Raw genomic sequence first — 19030 nt, 5'->3', positions numbered from 1 at the left:
ATATATATATATATATATACTAATATAACAATGATCTTTGAATAAAAGGATGAAATCAATGTTAGTTATTTTGTCTTTAAATATCTTTCTTTAGTCTGAAGTGATGGCTGGCCTTGGTGCTTTGAGAAGAAAAATGGGGTGAGGAGTTGGTGGCTGAAGTTTCTATATGATTTCATCCTAATTGTTTATCTTTGATCTGCTCCATATAATAAAATTTATGATAATAGAAAATCAATATATTATTATGGAGTGAGCTTGGCCATGTTTCATCGTGGAAGTTGCAAAAAGTATTCTTTATTTTCATAGTGAAAATTGATATTTGAAGATTGAATTTGTATATAGCCCTGAATACACATTTGGCCATAAAATTTCAAAATTTAACTTGGTCAAATGCCCTATTGGAGGAGGTTAAAAATTCATTGGACCAAATTTCATTATCTTTACTAATGCCTTGCAAGCTGATCGTTGCATAATCACATGCAACTCGTGTTAGAGTGATAAAAGAAAAAAAGACTAAAAATAAAATAAATAAATTATAATTAAAAAAATATAATATTATTAAAAACCAAAAATTAAAGTTATTCAATCAAATTTTTTAATATCATATTAGACTATAGTAAGAAAGAGAGAAATTTCATGGAATGAGGAACATAGAGCAAAAGTAGTAAAGATGACAAATGGGTTTGTGGTTTGGACAAAGAAAAGAATCTTCCTTGTGCTTGTGTGCCACAGTGAAGGCACTAATTTTTTTTTTTTTTGCTAAAGGATATTTTATTATTCGAATAATTTTCTCTTATTACTATTGAAAGAAAGATTTTATCGAAAAGAATGATACTTTATAATATTTGGAAATAGTTAAACTTTTCATATTGTTTTATATATGACCATTTACTTATCCAGTACGCCACTTCTCAATCTTCCAAATAACTGCTTACCTCCTGCAATTTTTTTTTTAAAATTTTACTTTTCCCCTCATTTACTAATATTTTCCTCTTCAATAATTAGAAAATTTACTACAAAAATATAATTTATTCAGTGAATTCTTAATAGAAAAGTAGAGATTGAGCATGATAGGGTAGATATCGAATACTTTTTGAATTTTATTGTATTCGATATGATATTCAATATTTATATAAAAAATATTAATGTAATATCAAAATATATAATTATATATAATATTCTAATATATTATTATAATAATACTTATAGATATAAAAAACAACAACATTCTTTTCTCATAAAAATAATAAATATACAAATCTATATCAATACAAAACTAATTATTTGAATATCAAAATTTGAACAACTCTATATTAATTAAAATATTCTTGTATAAATGATAGTCAAAGAAAATTACTTATTTTTCCTTTGAATATTTTAGTATAATATAATTAAAATATTTCTTAAACAGTCTTAAAATATCGAAATCAAACTTCAAAATAATCGTATTAACTTTGAAAAATATCTTTTTTCCTTCAAGTCCTATATATTACTCTTTATATATTTCCCTAGTTGTACTCCAACGCAGAAACCCCTCGGCTTTTTCCTGCCATTGGTAAAATTTCTGCTTCTCTCTCTAAAATCTTCTAATTCTCTGTTTCTCTCTCTAGAATCTATCAATTTCCGATTACTGATTTGGGGTTTAACGGTAAGGGGTTTGGAAAATCTCAGTTTTTTTGATCAAGCATTTCTGTATTTTTGTTATCTGATGATTTTGTTGAGTTTTGTTTAGTGTAATTGTACTGTGTTAGAATCGACGGTATCTGTTGCAGTAATCAATTTGTGCGGACGGAAAATAGTTGGGGAGAAGACCAGCAGTATATACAGGTTGATTGAGATTTTAAGTATTTCTGTTTAATGTGATGTATTTGAGTATCTGATTGAGAATTACTCAGTTTATTGATTTGAAGTGAGTGTTAAGTTGAACTTTATTGAAAATATTCAATGTGTATTTAGGAGGAATTTCATTTTGATGTTGAATTTGAATTTTGCATATTTGTTGAGAAAAATTGGGGGTTTCTCCCTGAACTTCTTTTTGGGTATAATCCTAAACTTTGTAGTTATTTTTCAAGTTAAATAAACTGAATGAAACAAAAAACACCAAGTGATTTTCTTTTCATCTGTATCAGCCTTGTTGGACAGAGTGGAGAGAGGTATTTTGGTATAGGTATTATGTGGAATTAGTCTAGGATGAAACAATTGTTTCACTTGAAAATATTGTTTGGTAGCTTCTTTTTTCGCTGCCTCTTGAAAATGCATTTTTCTTCATCTTTACACTGTTTGCCCTTGAAAGGGAGGATCTGTGTGAAATATTGTGCCTTTGTATTATATGGTAGTAGATCTTTTATCTTTATGGTTGATTAGGGGTGTTTGTATTTGCCTTTTTTTTGGATGTATTATGTGTTTAGGGTCATGAAATACGAGGAACAATACAATGCATCTCTTACTCTGTTCAATTTGTTTGATCACGGATGGAATTTGTGTCACTAGCAAATGTTTTTTTACGTGTTCCTTGTTTTTGAGTAGTCTGAAATGGACATTACTTGGTTGCAGATGTGCAGTTGCCAGTTTATTCAATGCTTTTTGTTAACCAGGGTCTGGTCTATAAGTTTTGTAATGCTAAGTCCAAATTTAGTATTTTTTTCACTACTCTCAAGTATCTAATGAATCTGTTCATCATGTTGTTAACTGTAAAAAAATCCGTATCACAAGCATCAATAGGTTCTCCATAAAGATGGTTCTAATTTTGGTATGTATTTTATTTTGCCTATGTCTGATTTCTCCAAAGAATTTTTTTATTAGATGAAAGGTAGTATTAGATATCAGGTTCATTTTGATCAATAATAATAGTCAATACATAACAGCTTTGAATGCTATTGTAACTTAGTTCAGTCTTAACATGTTTCTCCTGCTTTTTTTTTTCCTTATCTAGCCTCTTTGATTGCATGTGCACTTCTTTGGGAAGTTGAATATATATTTGGGCTCCATACTGGTTTGACATATCACCAATTGTTGTTTTTACTATTATGTGCCTTTAAATGAAGTGACAGGATATAGTTTGTCAATGGAGTATGACAACGAAGAGCATGGCTTTATTAGTGTTCCGGCTCCTGAGTTTGGTGCAATTTTTATGTCAAATATTGCAACAAAGAGAGACTGCTTTAAACATAAAGTCTTTGGCCTTCCATCATCCATGGGTAATTTTGTGAAGGAGGTCAAAAAAGGAATGATCCTGTTCCTATTTGAATATGAAAGGCGACAACTTTTTGGAGTGTATCGGGCTATCTCAGATGGTGGAATGAACATTGTACCCCATGCATTTAGTTCTTCTGGGAAGCAGTTTTCTGCGCAGGTATCATATTGTCAAATGATGATTTCTTATAATTCAACAAGTATTATCATTAGGTTGAATAATACAAGGATATTTTTGGTTTCCTTTTTTTCTTTTTGCTTTCATGTTCTCTTCCCCAGGTTCGATTTGTGCTGATTTGGCGTTGTAGTCCACTATCCGAAGATGAGTTCCGTGATGCCATTAGGGAGAACTACTTTTCAGCAAGGAAGTTCCACTTTGGTCTGTCTGATGAGCAGGTGTGATGATTACTCTCTATATTTGGGCTTTTAGTGATCATATGTTGTAGCTGCATATTTCTGTTACTAATTGTTCCTTCTCAATATGCAGGTTCATAGGCTTCTTAGATTGTTTAGTTCAAGAAAGTTAAAGAATAAGTTACCCCCGAGAAAGCTCACAACTGGAGTGGGCAATGGAATTGACGAAGACCATATAATGGTCAATAACAAATCCTATACAGCAAGTGGTGGCTTTGATATCAAACGTTCTAATACTGATTTAAGGCCTTCCCTGTCAAGAGGATATCCAAGGTCATTCCATGGAGTAAAAAGAGTTGCCGATGACATGTTTTCAATTGAGCATAGAGAGAAGGATGAAGATATAGTTGATTCTGCTGAACTTCTCTACTATAATGATAAGAAGAGAAGAATAGGTTATGATGAAGCATTATCAAGGGATAATGCTGCAGAAGATAAGCTTCATGTTCACTCCCCCACTGAAGAATTAGGATTTTCTGGAGATGATGAGTGGTCTTTGAATGGCAGGGTAAAGAGGAAGCATAAAATCAACCTGAATTGTACTCCTGCCCTCTCCAACTACATGGAAGATTCTGACCTCAGAAGAACAGTTCATGATGCAAATTTAGTGGTAAGAGATCAGATAGTGAAGGAAAATAACATGGATAGTAATTTTGGTCCGGGCAGATCAAATGAGCAGAATGAAATGCCTTCAAACAATGCTAGAACTAGACTTTGTACTCATTATGCAGGTTTTTTAAGGAACAATCATGTGGATAAAGCACATATCATGGATAATTCTCATGAGCCTTCCCTTTCTAGGAAGAATAGAAGTGATCCCTTTTGGAATGTTGGAACTGCAAGTGATGATTGGCCGAGTTCCTTGGATGATAGAGTAGGGGGGAAAAAGAGCCATTTGGACCCTGATATTAATTCTACAATTGTGTCTGAGCGCTTTGTGAACTCACCCTACAAGAAAAAAGGAATGCGTAAAGATGGTAGATTATTCAGAAGAGAGATAAGCAGAAATGAATCTAAGTTTCGTACACGTCTCATAAGAGAGTTTGATCATCAAGAGGCCACTGATGATGATGTATGCTTCCTTTCTAGGCATAAAGGAGCAAATGAAAAATGTGTTGACAGATTTCTTATCCCAACTGCTTCAAATGGGAACTCCGCCTATGCCGGAGATGTAGGTAGACAAATGGCTGAAGTTGGTAGTTATCCAATGGATGATTTTGATGGGTTGGTCCCTGGTACAGAAAACTTTCAGAGGCCTCTCGCCGGGGCTGATTGCACTGTGTACTCTCCAATGAAGAAAAGAACCTCAGGGTACTCCACCAAGTTTCTTGCTGGAACAGAATTTCCTCAGTCAACAGAAGGACAAAATTTTGGTCCCTCTTGCTCTAAATTTCATGATGCAACAATTACAAGAGTCATGCCATATAAGGATGAGCTACCCAATTCTTGTTATGGACATACCGAGACATACGAAGTTGAACAGGGTTCAAACTTTGTGCGAGGGCCACCTTCTTCCATTGTGTATAGAGAGAATAACTTTGCATCATCTAAAGGTATATCTTCTCCATATTCCCATCCTGAATTTACAACGAGGGGCCTGGAATCAGCTTCTGAAGGTGGAAAAATGGTTCTGCTTTCGCACGATGGTTACAGAACTGCTTCCATTCCAAGGGCATCTATTGTCCCACAGTTAACTAGGGATGATATTAATGAGGGTGAAACTTGGAGATTTTCATCTCAAGCTGCCCTTGGTTCAATTGCTAGAAATTTCTTTTCTGGTAATTATCAATGTGCTGATGAGGAGATAGGTGATGGGCATGTTATATGGCAAGGGAGTGATGCAACTCATGTTGGAAGAAGATCTCGCTCTCCTAACACTAGTTGGTTACTCCAAGGAAATGTTTTGACAAATCTTGACAACGCCTACAGACCTGGAACTGACATAGTTAATGATGAATACGAGAACAACAGATTAACACAAGTTCATTCTGATTCCAGAAATTCCAGAAAAAGTGTTTTTAGTCGCTTGTCTTTGGCTCCTAAAGTACATAAGCTAAGAGAACACGAATTTGATTATAGTATGAGCTTTGAAGAGCATTATATGGATACAACAGTTGATGAAATCATGGACTTGTTATACGAGGATCAGAAAATTGTACCAAAAAAGCCATTGAATCGTAAACCATTTATTCGAAAAGTTGGATCTGGTGAAACTGATAGGTCAGGAAAACATGCTGCAGTTGTCAAGAATGATGCAGAGCAGACTGCTGATTCAATGATGAGAGTTCTCAAAGAAAGTGCAAATGAAGTTCTTGAAGAAACCATGAACCATATTCTGGCAGAGACCAGAATGGTGGATTTCAAGCGCAGGAGGGAGACAAATCGAGCTTCAGAACAGACTACTGTTAAATTAAACAAAGAAGAAGAGACAAATGCTAATGAATACACAGTCCTTCAGAATGCACTAGGAAACAGTTCTCAAACTGCAGTGGCTAAGGTTTCAGCTGATAAGCCATTCAAGCGTAGGAAGCTTGTGCGTCCAGCATTTGATGAGAACAACTGTAGGAGTGTTTTGAATCACCAACTTCCTTGTCAGACACTTGCCACGGCTAAAACAGGGAACTCAGATTCGATCGAGTTTCAGTCCGCTCTCTAATAATTAAACTATCTAGGTGAACAACGAAATGATCACTCCATAGTCATCAAGTTCTCCAACATGCTTACTCAAGAGGCGGTTTGCATAGACTGAAGCTTGGTATATGATGATGACGAGGCTGAACGAAGGCAGCGCCATGATTGTATACTAAAATCATGTAGCATACGACTGTTTTCAGATCTTATGTCGATCTGCACCTCAAGTTTTGTGGAAGTTGGATTTTGTTATGCAAATGAACAAATTCACCCCTTGTGTAAATTTGATATTTGCTTCCTTCATTTTGTTCCGCATAATAACATGTTATTTTAGTTGATCTCGTCTTTAATCCTATTAAATCATTTTCTTCCAAAAGAGTTTACTCCTATATTTTGAGTGATGTGGTAAGTATTTATTCATTCTTAATCGAAGATTTTGGATGTGAGCTTTGAGTATGAAGTTGCTTTTGTTAAGAAAAGTCTGGTACAAAGGGAGGTGATTTGGTACCTTCCAGCTATCTTGTTTCTCTGCCTTGTGCATGCCCCTCCTTGTAGATAAGGTGAGCTCTCACAATGTGACAGGCGATGTGTACGAGGTTCAAGAATGAATTTACCACCATATAATATATCAGTTTCATATGGATAAGTTGTAGCCCGGAATTCGAACGGACACCCTCGTGGGATCACAACTTATTTGAGTTAAGGTGATGACTTGGGGCAAGATGAGTTCTCATAGATGACTTGTCGATAATTACTACTTATTTCAACTTCATACAAATAAGTTGTAGTCTGAAATCCAAACACATCATATTACTATATATTAGAAGAGTCTAGGATTTACTATCATTGTTCCAATAAANTTCATACAATAAGTTGTAGTCTGAAATCCAAACACATCATATGTTATTAAGAATAGTTCACCCTTGTGAGATTAAAAAATTAATTAGGAAATAGTTGGTCCTAATCAAATTTAACATGAACTATGGTTTGCGTATTTATTCTATTGATGATTACATAACGTTTTTTGATGGTATGACTTGTCAACGATTACTATCTATTTCGACTTCATATAGATAAGTTGGAGCCTGAAATAAAAAACATTTGGTGAGGATAGTTTACCCTCGTGGGATCAATACTTAGTTAGGTACATCATGTACCGTACATGCCAATTTTATTTTATTTTTGGTACTAAAATCACATCTTTTGTTTTTTGATATAGTTTAAAATTTATTTTTTATATGACATTTAAAATTTTAAATTAAACATATTTTCATACCTTATTTTATTTTAGTTTCAGATCAAAAGATTTGAAATTTCAATTAAAAAAAGGAATTGAAACTAAAAAAAATATTACTACCTCCGTTCACTTTTAGTTATCGTAATTTCAGTTTTTAGAGTCAAATGATAAATATTTTGACTAACGTTTTATAATATATCTTTTCATCAATAAATTTAATTTCACTTTAAAAAGTAATCAAATTGACTTTCGAAAGTACACAGGACAGAACAGAGGTAACACACAAATCCATTTGTCATTTTACAGTTATAACCTTTCTAACAGAATCTCAGTCACCCCCATCCCCTCCGGTGACATCTGAAGTCGCCACCGCAACCGCCCGCCGTACCACATGCTTCGGAACCTCCGAACGCGGCGGCGTCCGCTTTACGGCGCGCACATTTGCGCCTTAGCGGCCGCGATTCTTCTCCTCCTCTCCGTTTCACTCCTCTACAGTCGCCTCAACTTCTTCCTCCAACCTAACAATCCCCATCCGCATCCCCTCCAATACGACACCATTTCACTGAACAACCCTCTCGTCGACGATTTAGCTGACGCTGATTATCGCTCCTCCGATGACCGCATCGACGAGCTCGACGTTGCTGACAGCAACAACAATAACGATGATGAGTTCCTCTTATCCAATGAATCCGAAGAGGACGATGAAGAAATCATCAATCAGTATCCTAGGGTTTCCTCGACGTATTTCTACGACCAGAGGCACGGAGTTGTACGGAGGGCGTTTAACAAACGATCAATTGAGGAATGGGAAGATTACGTTAATTTTGAATCGAGGATGAAGTTAGGATTAGGATTTAAGAGTGATGAATCTAAGGCCGCGTTTGGATCGGATGATCTTCCAGTAGATGTGCAAATGAGGATGAAGTTGAGTGAAATTGAGAGTGTTGAAGATGCTTTATTACTAAAAGGATCACCTTTGAGGGAAGGGTGGGGTGAGTGGTTTGAAAAGAAGAGTGATTTTTTGAGGCGTGATAGAATGTTTAAGTCAAATCTGGAGGCGTTAAATCCAAATAATAATCCCATGTTGCAGGATCCTGATGGAGCCGGGACTACTGGATTGACTAAAGGGGATAAGATTGTGTTAAAAGGGTTGATGAATGAGTTTAAGAAAGTTCCATTTCTGGTGAAAAAACCACTTTCAGTGTCTGAATTGACAAAATCTGAGTTGGTTAATGATGCTTTGGAGTTACAGAAGATGGCGGGGCTGGCAAAAAATGATGTGTTCGAGTCAAAGGAGTTGAAATTCAATAGTGAATTAGTGAAAACTAATGATGAGGATGTGAATAGAGGGAAGAGAGTGAAGCGTAGAACTTTAAATGATGATGCTAGAATTGGAAAAAGAGTTGTTCATGATAGTGATGGAGAGTCAGGTCCTAGGAGTAAGGAAGAGATAAGGAATGGTAATATGAAAGTTGTGCAAGATGATGCCCGCAGTGAAGTTTCTGGGCTAGTCTTTGCTGATGGGAAGAGTTGGGGTTACTTTCCGGGCTTGCAACCCCGGTTGTCTTTCACTAACTTCATGGACTCATTTTTCAGGAAAGCAAAATGTACTATGAGAGTTTTCATGGTCTGGAATTCTCCAGCATGGATGTTTACCGCTCGGTATCAGAGGGGACTTGAGAGTGTACTTAACCGTCACCGGGATGCTTGTGTGGTGGTTTTCTCTGAGACAATCGAACTTAATTTCTTTAGTGGTTTTGTGAAGGATGGGTAAATTACTGAATTTCTTTCTTCCATAAGTTTAGATTTGTTATCTTGTTGGCAGAGGCAGATGTAGAGTACAGGTACCCGGTGCTGAGCATAAATTTATGTGTAAAAATCAACGAATATTGCAACAAACAGTAGATATGAACCGATAACTTTAAAAATACAATGAGTTCATTTGCTAAAAATACCTGGATCTGCCTCTGCTTGTTGTTGTTGTTTATTTGACTAATATTTTCATCTGAAGTTATCCATATTTGCCTCATGAAAATCATACTCAAAGTGCTTCCAAGAAGTCTTAAGTTCTTGCTTAAAACAACAGTTTTTTTTGTAAAAGAAGATAATCTCAAGTTCTCTTTGTGTATATACGCATAAATGCATGTCTATGGTGTTTTATTCTTCCATTTGCACTTTATTGGAGATGGATTTGATGATAGATTATTTTCCGCAGCTTTAAAGTGGCTGTTGTGATGCCCAATCTTGATGAGCTCCTACTAGGCACACCAACACATGTATTTGCTTCTTTCTGGTATGAATGGAAGCAGACAAGACATTACCCTTTCCATTACAGTGAATTAGTCAGGCTGGCAACTCTATACAAGTAAGCAATTTGGAAAATATACACTTCCCAATGTATTTAAATTGTTATGTACTCTGAAGCTAATCGAGGTGTTATCTCTATGATGATGCATTGTAGTTTCAATTTTAAATGTGTTACCTTCCACCTAGTTTGGCATAACAGAGTTAAAAAAATCTGGTGTTTCCTGTATATAACATTTGACTTGAGGTAAGGCAAATTAGATAAGGAGCCCGCACTTAAGATCTCGACTATTTTTTTCAATAGGTAATTATTTTTTATTATAGAAAAATGATTCCAATAATCTTTTCGAGATTAATCAGTTGACGGCAGAAACAGTAACCTTCTCTAATGCAATCAGCTCATGGATGGATAATTCATGAATGTAATTGGGAATTAGTCAAAAAGGAAGAGTTGCAATAGATTAACTTCAATTTGCTGAGGTTTTTTTTTCTTTGAGAATTCAATTTGCTGAAGTTAATTTCAATGTGATTGTAATATTTTTTATTTTTCTTTCGCCTTTTTATTTCCCATAGCTGATATTCTTAAACTTGGTCTAGTAAGCCACAAGACAGGTTGTTCATGAAGTTAAGAAATGGAATTGATGATGGTTAGAAACACTTTATAAAAAATGACGGTGAGAGGACTACTGAAGAAGGGTCTAAGTTTCTTCTGAGACATACAAAAGATTTTGCTGTTAGTATATGTTAGTGGATAACTCATTGTTGCGTCTGTGGCACATGGAAAGCTTCTTTTTAAGATCACATAATTCCAGAAATTTGCTGCTTCTAGTGAGGGTTTTGTTTTAGCAATATATGCCAATAGCTGAATTACATGAATTATCCTTAGAGAAAGTAGATTGTGGTGAGGCTGCAACAACAGCTCTTTGCAAAAGTCAAGAACCTTATGAAACTAGGATCATGATCGTGTTTGAATATATTACAGATGGCTGTAAATCTAGCAATTTGCCACCTGTTTATTCTGAAACGTGTTACATCTCAATCTTTTTCCTGATTCACATTAAAAAATTTATTTACCTTATAAAAAAGATTGACTAAAGGGGCCATATGAAAGCTGTGATCTCATGTTTGTAATGAACTTTTTGTCCTTTTCATTTACTGCAGTATTGTTCTAACTTCAGTAATATAACAACTTATTTTCTTTTGGTGAAGTTTATAGTTGTTGCATTGGTATAAATGAACTTTCATGTTCTCTTTTGCCTTTTATTGCAGGTATGGTGGAATCTATCTTGACTCAGACATCATAGTGTTGAATTCATTGTCTTCACTTAATAATACTGTTGCTTTTGAGGATGACCGACGTGGAAAAACTTTGAATGGTGCTGTAATGGCTTTTAGAAAGCACAGGTACTTGCAACACAATCTTTGCCTCTTGAATAGTTCTGAAGTGCTCTGTTCTAGTTCTGGTGTGCTTGGACCTTGCAATAACCACCCTTTCTCTGGCATTTTAGTATGTCCATACCTAATATTTTGAGGCCCACTGAGGAAAAAACAGGGATAAGGAAAATTGAGGGAACTAGGGAAGGGCTGCTTTATGTGGACAAAATTACACATTCGTAAAATAAAGATTGATGCAAAGATTGGTCGAGGTGCACACAAGCTGAGCAAGATACCACTGTTTTCAAAAATATGTTTGGGTTGTCCTTAGCAGCCTGAAAATGCTATCGGAGGATGCAAATTTTGAACGATAATCTCTAATTGCACGTGTTAATCTGTCAGAAATGTTTGCTAAAGTTTATTGCGGGAAAAGGATAGGAACACAAGTATTCCTAGCAAAAGTATATAAATGTAAAGTATCATTTTCTTCTGTCTGCCCTATAACGAAGATTCACTTTCTTGTATGTCTTTTGCAGTCCTTTTGTAATGGAGTGTTTGAAGGAGTTTTATGCATCTTATGACGACACACAATTGAGATGGAATGGAGCTGATCTTTTGACAAGAGTTGCTAGTAACTTTTCTGTCAATGATAATCTTTCCGGTAGAAAGACGGAGATCAATTTTCAACCCTCTTTTGTTTTCTTCCCTATCGGTCATAACAATATTACCAGGTACCAAACTTAACAACCTTTTAATCTTGAGGTCAAAAGTATAAAGGTGGTACTTAGAATTGCGAGTGCTTAAATTTTTTAGTGAAAGATTTATCATTGTTATTTTGAACTTTTGATTATTGTTCATACCGTTGTATGGGAAAGAGTGTTGGTGGGTTAAGAACTTGCAAGTCTAGGAGATGAAAGTAGCAGAAATGTTGAGATGGATGTGTAGAACTGTAGATACTAGGAGAGATAGGATCAAGAATGAATAAGTTTGGGACAAGGTGGGAGTGGCCTCCGTGGTGGACCAGTGAGGGAAGTGATATAGAGATGGTTCGAGCATGTGAAGAGGAGATGCACAAATGTCATGTTGAGGAGGTGTGAGAGGTTGACAATTGTGGTTTGAGGAGAGGTAGCGGTAGACCGAAAAAGTATTAATGAGATGTGATTAGATAAAATTTGACACACTTGCAGCTTACTGTGGACATGTTCCTAGATAAAAGGTCTAAGATTAAGGTAGAACACTAGTAGGTAGTCGAGTGTTGTCTAGTTTTCCTAATCAGTATTATTAGTAATTTAGTATTACTCTCTTATTATTCTTCAATTTTATTATTGCCTGTTGTTTCCTTTGCTTCGGTTATCGTATTTTTTTTTTGAAACTGATAAATGTGTATTCCTCAGCATTAAGGACATGCTGGACACCTTAAAAAAATGTTAGATAAAAAAAAAAAAACAGCAACTAAAAAACAAGATACTTACAGAGATCTTAATAAATCTACAAACTGATCTATATCCTCTAAACCTACTTCTTTACACCAAAAGTAGAAAGATATTATACAATTCCTCGGTTATCGTATTACGTGTTGTTGAGACTATTCTTTTCTCCAGTATTTTCATCATGGCTTCTTCACTCTTGTATCCCCCTTTCAAACCTCCTTGAAATGCTTTACTTGAGCTGAGTGTGTTTCGGAAACAATCTCTCTACCTACCAAGGTAGGGATAAGGTTTGCGTACACACCACCCTCCTCAAACCCCACTTGTTAGATTACACTAGGTATAATATTGAAGTTGTTAATTATTGTTCATACTAACATTATTTCCTTTCCCCCCATTTTCTTGCCTTGATAAACTGGAGTTATTGTGATTATTAGCTCGTTACTTCCAGTCATCATGGTGTTATTATCTATTATTATTGCTGTATTTATCATGTTATTAGTATGTTGATAAATTGCTTAGAGTTGACGATCAGTTTAGATGCTTTTGAGGTGAATGCAAAAAAGTTAAATATGGCACTGCAGCATTATGTAGCTTTAGCCCAGTTTCCAAATACATTTCTTAACCCCAGAAAAGGAAACCTATATTATAGAATCTACTTGGCCCTTTGTTCAGATTAGTGCCGAACCAACTTTTGGGTGTTGAAAAGAAATGAGTATGATGTAGGACAACTGGAGAACCCGTATCCTTAACTTTTGCTCCAAACGAATGTAACTCATGCCTAATTTGACCAATTTTGTGTTTAAGATTGAAAAGTATTGATCACCAATAATCTTCATTGTGGTCATAAAAAAAAAACTTTATTGCCACATCCCAAAACAACAAGGTATCGGCTTTGATGGTTAATTGGTTATAGCATACATAGCTTTTAGTTCAGAATGTGGCTTAAGAATCTTAATCTCTATTTTAAACTACAGTTGTATGGTTAACAGAACTTAAATATTGCAAATTTTGTCCCAGAACAAGTCACTTGTTCAAAACTTTGAAAACTCAGTCTAGTTAGAGCTTCCTGGTTTTAGCAGAACCTTAAAAAAATGAAATTAAGGAGTGTAATTCTATCTATACCCTGTAAGTAGAAGTATCCCTCTTAGAGCCCAGCAATTTATCCCCTGTAGATGACATATTACCCCTCTTAGGTTTCATTAGCTCCCACAACATGGCTTAGAGACCATACATTTGCTTGTGGTTAACCCCCTGACTAAATTGGAGTTTCTGCAACATCTTACTTCATCAAAAATAATAAATTCTATCTATTCAAGGCCTTGTATTCTCTGAACTGTAAAGCCCAGTTGGGAAACTAACCTTGAGTTTCAATGAAAACTGATTCTCGTTTTTTCCAACTTGAATAGCTGGTATTAGAATGGTCAGTTAATACTTCAACTTGACAATGCTTAATTCAACAAGAAATCTCTTTCTAGTAGAAAAGATGTTGGAAAAGATAAGGTAAAAATTTGGAAACCCTTACCCCTAACAATCTGATGAATCTGGAGAGAAACACAATTTTTTTGAAAGCAAAAAAGAATATGCAACAAGTGTTATGTATGGATGTATCTCTTCATTGCTTTTTTGGTGTAACATGGCTGATGCAACAGATTTCAGAGCCATAGATTTTTTGAGCTCGTTACACAACTTATAATGATGCTTTTCTTGTAAATATTTTAAACACACCCCATGTGACTAGCTGTCAATAAAATTTCTTTTTAAGACAAAAAACAGAATGGTCAGCTAATTCCCATGCAATCTTATTTGGAATCTTTGAACTCTTAAAAGGCGGCCTTCTATATTTTGGGCTTCATTAGAGGGCATCTTTTTTACATGGTCTACACCTGGTATTTAAGTGGATAAGGGGTAGAGGGATGAGCCCATCATCCACTGAAGTTTCGAACAATGTGCCACTGGCTCTCAAGGATTTCTTGGTAATTAAAAGAGTAGTTTGAATTGATACTTTAAAGAAGATAATTTGAAAAAAGTCCTCTTTTTACTGTTGATTTGGTTAAATATATTGCTTTAATTAATGCCTAGTGGGGTGACCTCATAAAAGTTTTTGAGTCTTGTACTGAAAGGAGAGGAGAAAAAAGATGCATAATAATGCTTGTTACCATCTCAAAAAAATTAAAGAATGATGGATTATAGTTTGAATAATGTAAACTTGAGGAGTTGGAAAGGATTGGAAGAAAATCTGGAAAACCATTCCAGCTGGCATATGATTGGTCCTTTGGAAAGAAAGAAATCTCAGATATTTTGAAGACAAAAGAGAGCATACACATGCTGAAGTACCTGCTTAGAGCCTTAGACTTTTGGTTCAAAATACAGAATGTACAAGATGTAGCTAGTTTCGTAGAATTCCTCAATAGACTAGTGGACAAGATAGAACCTGAGCTTTTCTAAGGTTCCTAGATATAAAAATAGACACCTCCTTAGAGATCTTGTTATAACCCACAACAGAAGCCTAGTGCTGCTTTTGTTTTCATGTAATGCCTACTTATGTATCACTAAAAGAATAATGTGAACTCTATCTCACTTACAGCCTAAGCAATACTTTTGTTTCATTTATGTGCAAACTCTTAACAACTTGACATGTAATTGCAACATTGATTTGAATTTCCATGTTTTTCCTTAATTAGAGTCGAAGTTTGAAGAAGTAAAATATTATTTCATGTAATTTAGCCTTAATTGTATTCTTGAACCCCAAACTAACTGTGGGCTAAAGGAAAAAAATCCTTGGTCCGTCTAAATATCTCATTCAGGGAGCTTTGGCGGAATCTGAACATGTCATGGTTTCTGTAATCAGTCATCATCATCTGCTGGTTAAAAATTACATAATCTGCTTATTTTTCTTGTTGAGGATAATTATAGAGAAGGGGGATTATAGAACTTACAACTCTTTCTTTTGACAGATACTTCTCCGCACCAGCAATGGAAACTGAGAAAGCTGAACAAGATATGCTCTTTAAAACTATCCTCAAAGAAGCTGTCACGTTTCACTTTTGGAATGGCTTAACTTCAGCTATGGTTCCAGAGGCTGGCAGCCTTGCACACCGGCTCATTAATTACAATTGCCTACGTTGCTCTGACACACTGTGAAACACCATTAAAGCAGATGACCTTGTAAAACATTTTTATTTTCATTCCATTAGATATACCTCACAGCTTTTAAAGAGATTCAAAAGAAAGCCAGTTATGAAGATGTACATTTAATATTCCGGTGCTGCTTCATCCATGAAGAAATACTGCATGTGGTAATGATGTCCTGTCTATATATATAAATTCTTGTTGTACAAAACATGAATCTCCAGTTGGTTGAAGGCTTTCTGGACCTTGTATTCATGTTGTAGATTCATGAAGAGGTCCTGCTTTTTGTAGCTGAGTTCTTACTGTATATTTTCCCTTTGATTTTTGTAGTTCTCATTTATATCAGTCTGATTCACTTAGTTGTAATTCTGAGTTTTGTAGAACTATTTGTAGTCATTGGCAACACAACAATGATATATTTAAATGATGTTCCTTTTACATTATTTCTACAATTGTAGTTTTACATTCTCTTCTTCTCTCATCCCATTTTACATCTCATTTTAGACTTTTGATATATCATCAAAACTATATCTCAAAATCAGATAGCGGATATATCATCAAAACCCACAATGGTGTTTGCTGCTGGATTCACTGTGCTAGACGGTATTAGCAGTGATGATAATGATATTCCAATATTGTATGGATTTAGGATCTTTGTCATATCAGATGATTAAATTGGCCTTACGATGTACTAATCCATCTCCAGTACTAAGGTCAAACATGTCTGCAGTAGTGAACATGCTTGAAGGTCATTTGAACGTTGATACTTCTCTAACTTCAATTCAAGTGGTGGCTACGACGATGAATTTAATTTTCAAGGTTTAAAGACAAATATGATCGAGATGCAAGAATGAAATGTTGATCACCCCACGACATACTTTTTATATTGTTGCTTGTTCACACTGAGAGTTGATATTTGTTTATAGCCAGTTCTGTCATTTATTTTGTTTATATAAAAGTTGTCTCTGGAAAGTGAGTTTTGCAGAAGTGTTGAAACATCCTCCCTTTCCTCTCTTCAAACACATAAATTGTGTGCATTTTTTGATAAGAAAATAGAAAGAGAAGATGACTTTTGGTGGGATTTCATGAACTCCTTGAACAACAACAACAACATACCCTGTAAAGTGGGGTTTAGGGAGAGTAAAGTGTACCTAGAGAGGTCGTTTTCGATAGAATCTCAACTTAAGAGAAACAATTCAAAGCAGTATTGATAAAAGAATAATGAATTATACACGACTTGTCAAATCATTACATTGAATGAAATAATTTGAGTAAATTTTACTGGATAGGAAATGTTACCCCTTTAATCTTTTGAATCATCATATCATATCATATAGCATTTGAAGACATCTAGACTTTTGGTCCAAAAGCAATCAGTCGCTGCTGCTGCTGAGTTTTTATCGGACTTTTAGAGTCCAAAAAAAAATCTTCTTGATGGAGGTTGACGGATGAACTTGAGGAGTATGCAAGAGAAAAGGAATAAGCAAATATCTTACACAAGTAATCATAGCTAAATAACAATACATTTTGCTATCAACAAGGCAAAACATCCAGAATGTGTAGATATTAAAAACTCTTGATAGAACCTGAGCAATCTCCATTTAAGCTAAAAGAAATGACTAATGCAGAACTCAAAGGAAACATTTTATGACACACAAATAGAGATAGTAATTACATGCATAGCAGGAAAAAAACTAACTAAAGAAGATTAATGAAAATAATTTCCAAAGAAGAGTAGGTAAAGCAGTGTGATAACACAATTTTAATGAAATATAGCTCACCCAAAACAACAAGATAGAATCGGAAAGCTACTGAATTGCCAACAAACTAGATAATGAGAAACGATATACTAATCTGAACACCATACTTAAGGCCGAACTCAAAATTCTCCAACTAGGACACATACAATCAGAGGTTCTATGATAAAATGATAATTTGAAACTACACTTGTACATTAGGACTAGAAAAAGAATTCAAATAGGAAGGGAAAACCGAGATAAATGCCCAAGCTTTCAGCTATGATCGATCACACATAAACTAAGAAAAAGAACAAACGAGATGAAGAGGAGTGATAGCACATTCCAGCACATTACATTCTTTGAGTAATAAGAGAACCAACCCGAAGCAAACATACTACTCAAACAGGACACCCATATTTCAAATACACAGCTAACTCGAAATTGTTAGCACAAAGAAATGGACATATCAATAACGACTTAAGAAAGAAAACTGAATATTTCCCTTAACTTAGTGATCAAGAAGATACATTAGCTATACCCAATCATTTGGTTCAAACAGCCAAATGCTTCAAGAGAAAAACTTAGACTCTTATTAACGCATGCGTTGAAGGAGAAGTCTTGTCGACCAAACAGACTCAACCAAGATGACTTCATTAAGCCCAACCTTAAGTACTTATCAGGTTCATATGAACATATAAACAATGGAAGCTTATACATCCCGACAAAAACTAAGAATAAACTTTCAGTCATAAGCCATGTGAGACAGCAGACATTAATATCAACTAAGAAACTAACAGGAAGGAAAGAGATGTAATACATCACATTTACGAAACAGAGGAAATGTAATTAAACTACTAACTAAATACATGAGGAAAATACAACACACATGCATCATAAACTAAAAAAAACATAGCTAGAAACTAGTCAATGCTCGAGAGAAGAAGGGCCTGAGAGAGAAGATTACCTTTTACCGAGTAGCTAACCAGGAGGGCATCCACCTCGAAATAGCCACAAAATAATGAAGTTTCAGCTATCGAAACAAGAGCTCCCAAAAACTTTACGGGGTGCCCTTTTTTCTAGAGTCCAAAACCGTCAATGATCAGTAAAAGGGGAGGGTTGTGGGACTCTGAGAATTTTTCAAAATCCCTTAACAGATAAAGTTGACAACAAGGAATATGGATTTGTACCATTTCGAATGGAAATTAAGGAAGGGAAAAGGGAAATTAAAGTGGTTATTACTGTTAAGAGAATTTCCTGGATTCCATAGTACTCGAGCTCGTGTTGTGCTCGCCCCGAGGCACCATACCTCGAGGGCACCATTGCGCGAGGTCCCCCGCCCCACTCCAAGGTCCGTGCCTAGAGACTTCTCGCTCTGCCCTGAGGCATCATGCGTAGAGGCCCCCTGCCCTATGCCCCAAGGCCACTCCTAAGACCCCCCGACCCGCCCCTCATCGAGGCACCATGGCTTAAGGCCCGTCTTGTGGCAAACACGGTGTTTCGGGACCCCGAGCCCCAACCCTTCCAACCCCGCCCCAAGGTACGCACGGTGCCTCGTGTGCCATCCGAGCCCCCTTGCCCCC

At 35.6% G+C, this 19030-nt stretch overlaps 2 protein-coding genes across 9 annotated transcripts; both read left to right on the top strand.

The window, feature by feature from the left end:
- The first annotated feature begins 1525 nt into the window (after positions 1–1525).
- On the top strand, positions 1526–6567 carry LOC125846981 (uncharacterized). 5 transcript variants are annotated; one of them, XM_049526697.1, is made up of 5 exons: positions 1526–1648; positions 1733–1827; positions 3051–3352; positions 3472–3588; positions 3680–6567. In XM_049526697.1, exons 3-5 carry the CDS (start codon positions 3065–3067, stop codon positions 6260–6262), a joined length of 2988 nt encoding a protein of 995 aa, XP_049382654.1. In that variant the 5' UTR covers positions 1526–1648; positions 1733–1827; positions 3051–3064; the 3' UTR covers positions 6263–6567. The 5 variants fall into 5 exon arrangements, with proteins under 5 accessions (XP_049382654.1, XP_049382653.1, XP_049382655.1 ...); XM_049526696.1 differs by having other exon boundaries at positions 3045–3352; XM_049526698.1 differs by lacking the exon at positions 1733–1827 and having other exon boundaries at positions 1534–1555.
- A 1226-nt stretch (positions 6568–7793) lies between these two features.
- On the top strand, positions 7794–16178 carry LOC125846782 (uncharacterized protein At4g19900). 4 transcript variants are annotated; one of them, XM_049526380.1, is made up of 5 exons: positions 7794–9244; positions 9690–9839; positions 11048–11182; positions 11689–11883; positions 15537–16178. In XM_049526380.1, the coding sequence occupies exons 1-5, from the start codon at positions 7866–7868 to the stop codon at positions 15721–15723; spliced, it is 2046 nt and encodes a 681-aa protein (XP_049382337.1). In that variant the 5' UTR covers positions 7794–7865; the 3' UTR covers positions 15724–16178. The 4 variants fall into 4 exon arrangements, with proteins under 4 accessions (XP_049382337.1, XP_049382338.1, XP_049382339.1 ...); XM_049526381.1 differs by lacking the exon at positions 11048–11182; XM_049526382.1 differs by lacking the exons at positions 11048–11182; positions 11689–11883; positions 15537–16178 and adding an exon at positions 10940–11002.
- The last annotated feature ends 2852 nt before the right edge of the window (positions 16179–19030 follow it).

The sequence above is a fragment of the Solanum stenotomum genome, chromosome 12 (assembly GCF_019186545.1).
Source record: "Solanum stenotomum isolate F172 chromosome 12, ASM1918654v1, whole genome shotgun sequence".
In the NCBI taxonomy this organism is placed as follows: Eukaryota; Viridiplantae; Streptophyta; class Magnoliopsida; order Solanales; family Solanaceae; genus Solanum; species Solanum stenotomum.
Note: the sequence above shows the minus strand (reverse complement) of the source record. Positions and strands in the feature narration are given on the sequence as shown.

Coding starts and splice junctions, on each gene's coding strand:
- LOC125846981 (XM_049526697.1), top strand. CDS start 3,065: ATGGAGTATGACAACGAAGAGCATGGCTTTATTAGTGTTCCGGCTCCT. Junction 3,353..3,471: donor GGAAGCAGTTTTCTGCGCAG/GTATCATATTGT, acceptor TCTCTTCCCCAG/GTTCGATTTGTGCTGATTTG. Junction 3,589..3,679: donor TTGGTCTGTCTGATGAGCAG/GTGTGATGATTA, acceptor CTCAATATGCAG/GTTCATAGGCTTCTTAGATT.
- LOC125846782 (XM_049526380.1), top strand. CDS start 7,866: ATGCTTCGGAACCTCCGAACGCGGCGGCGTCCGCTTTACGGCGCGCAC. Junction 9,245..9,689: donor AGTGGTTTTGTGAAGGATGG/GTAAATTACTGA, acceptor TATTTTCCGCAG/CTTTAAAGTGGCTGTTGTGA. Junction 11,183..11,688: donor ATGGCTTTTAGAAAGCACAG/GTACTTGCAACA, acceptor TGTCTTTTGCAG/TCCTTTTGTAATGGAGTGTT.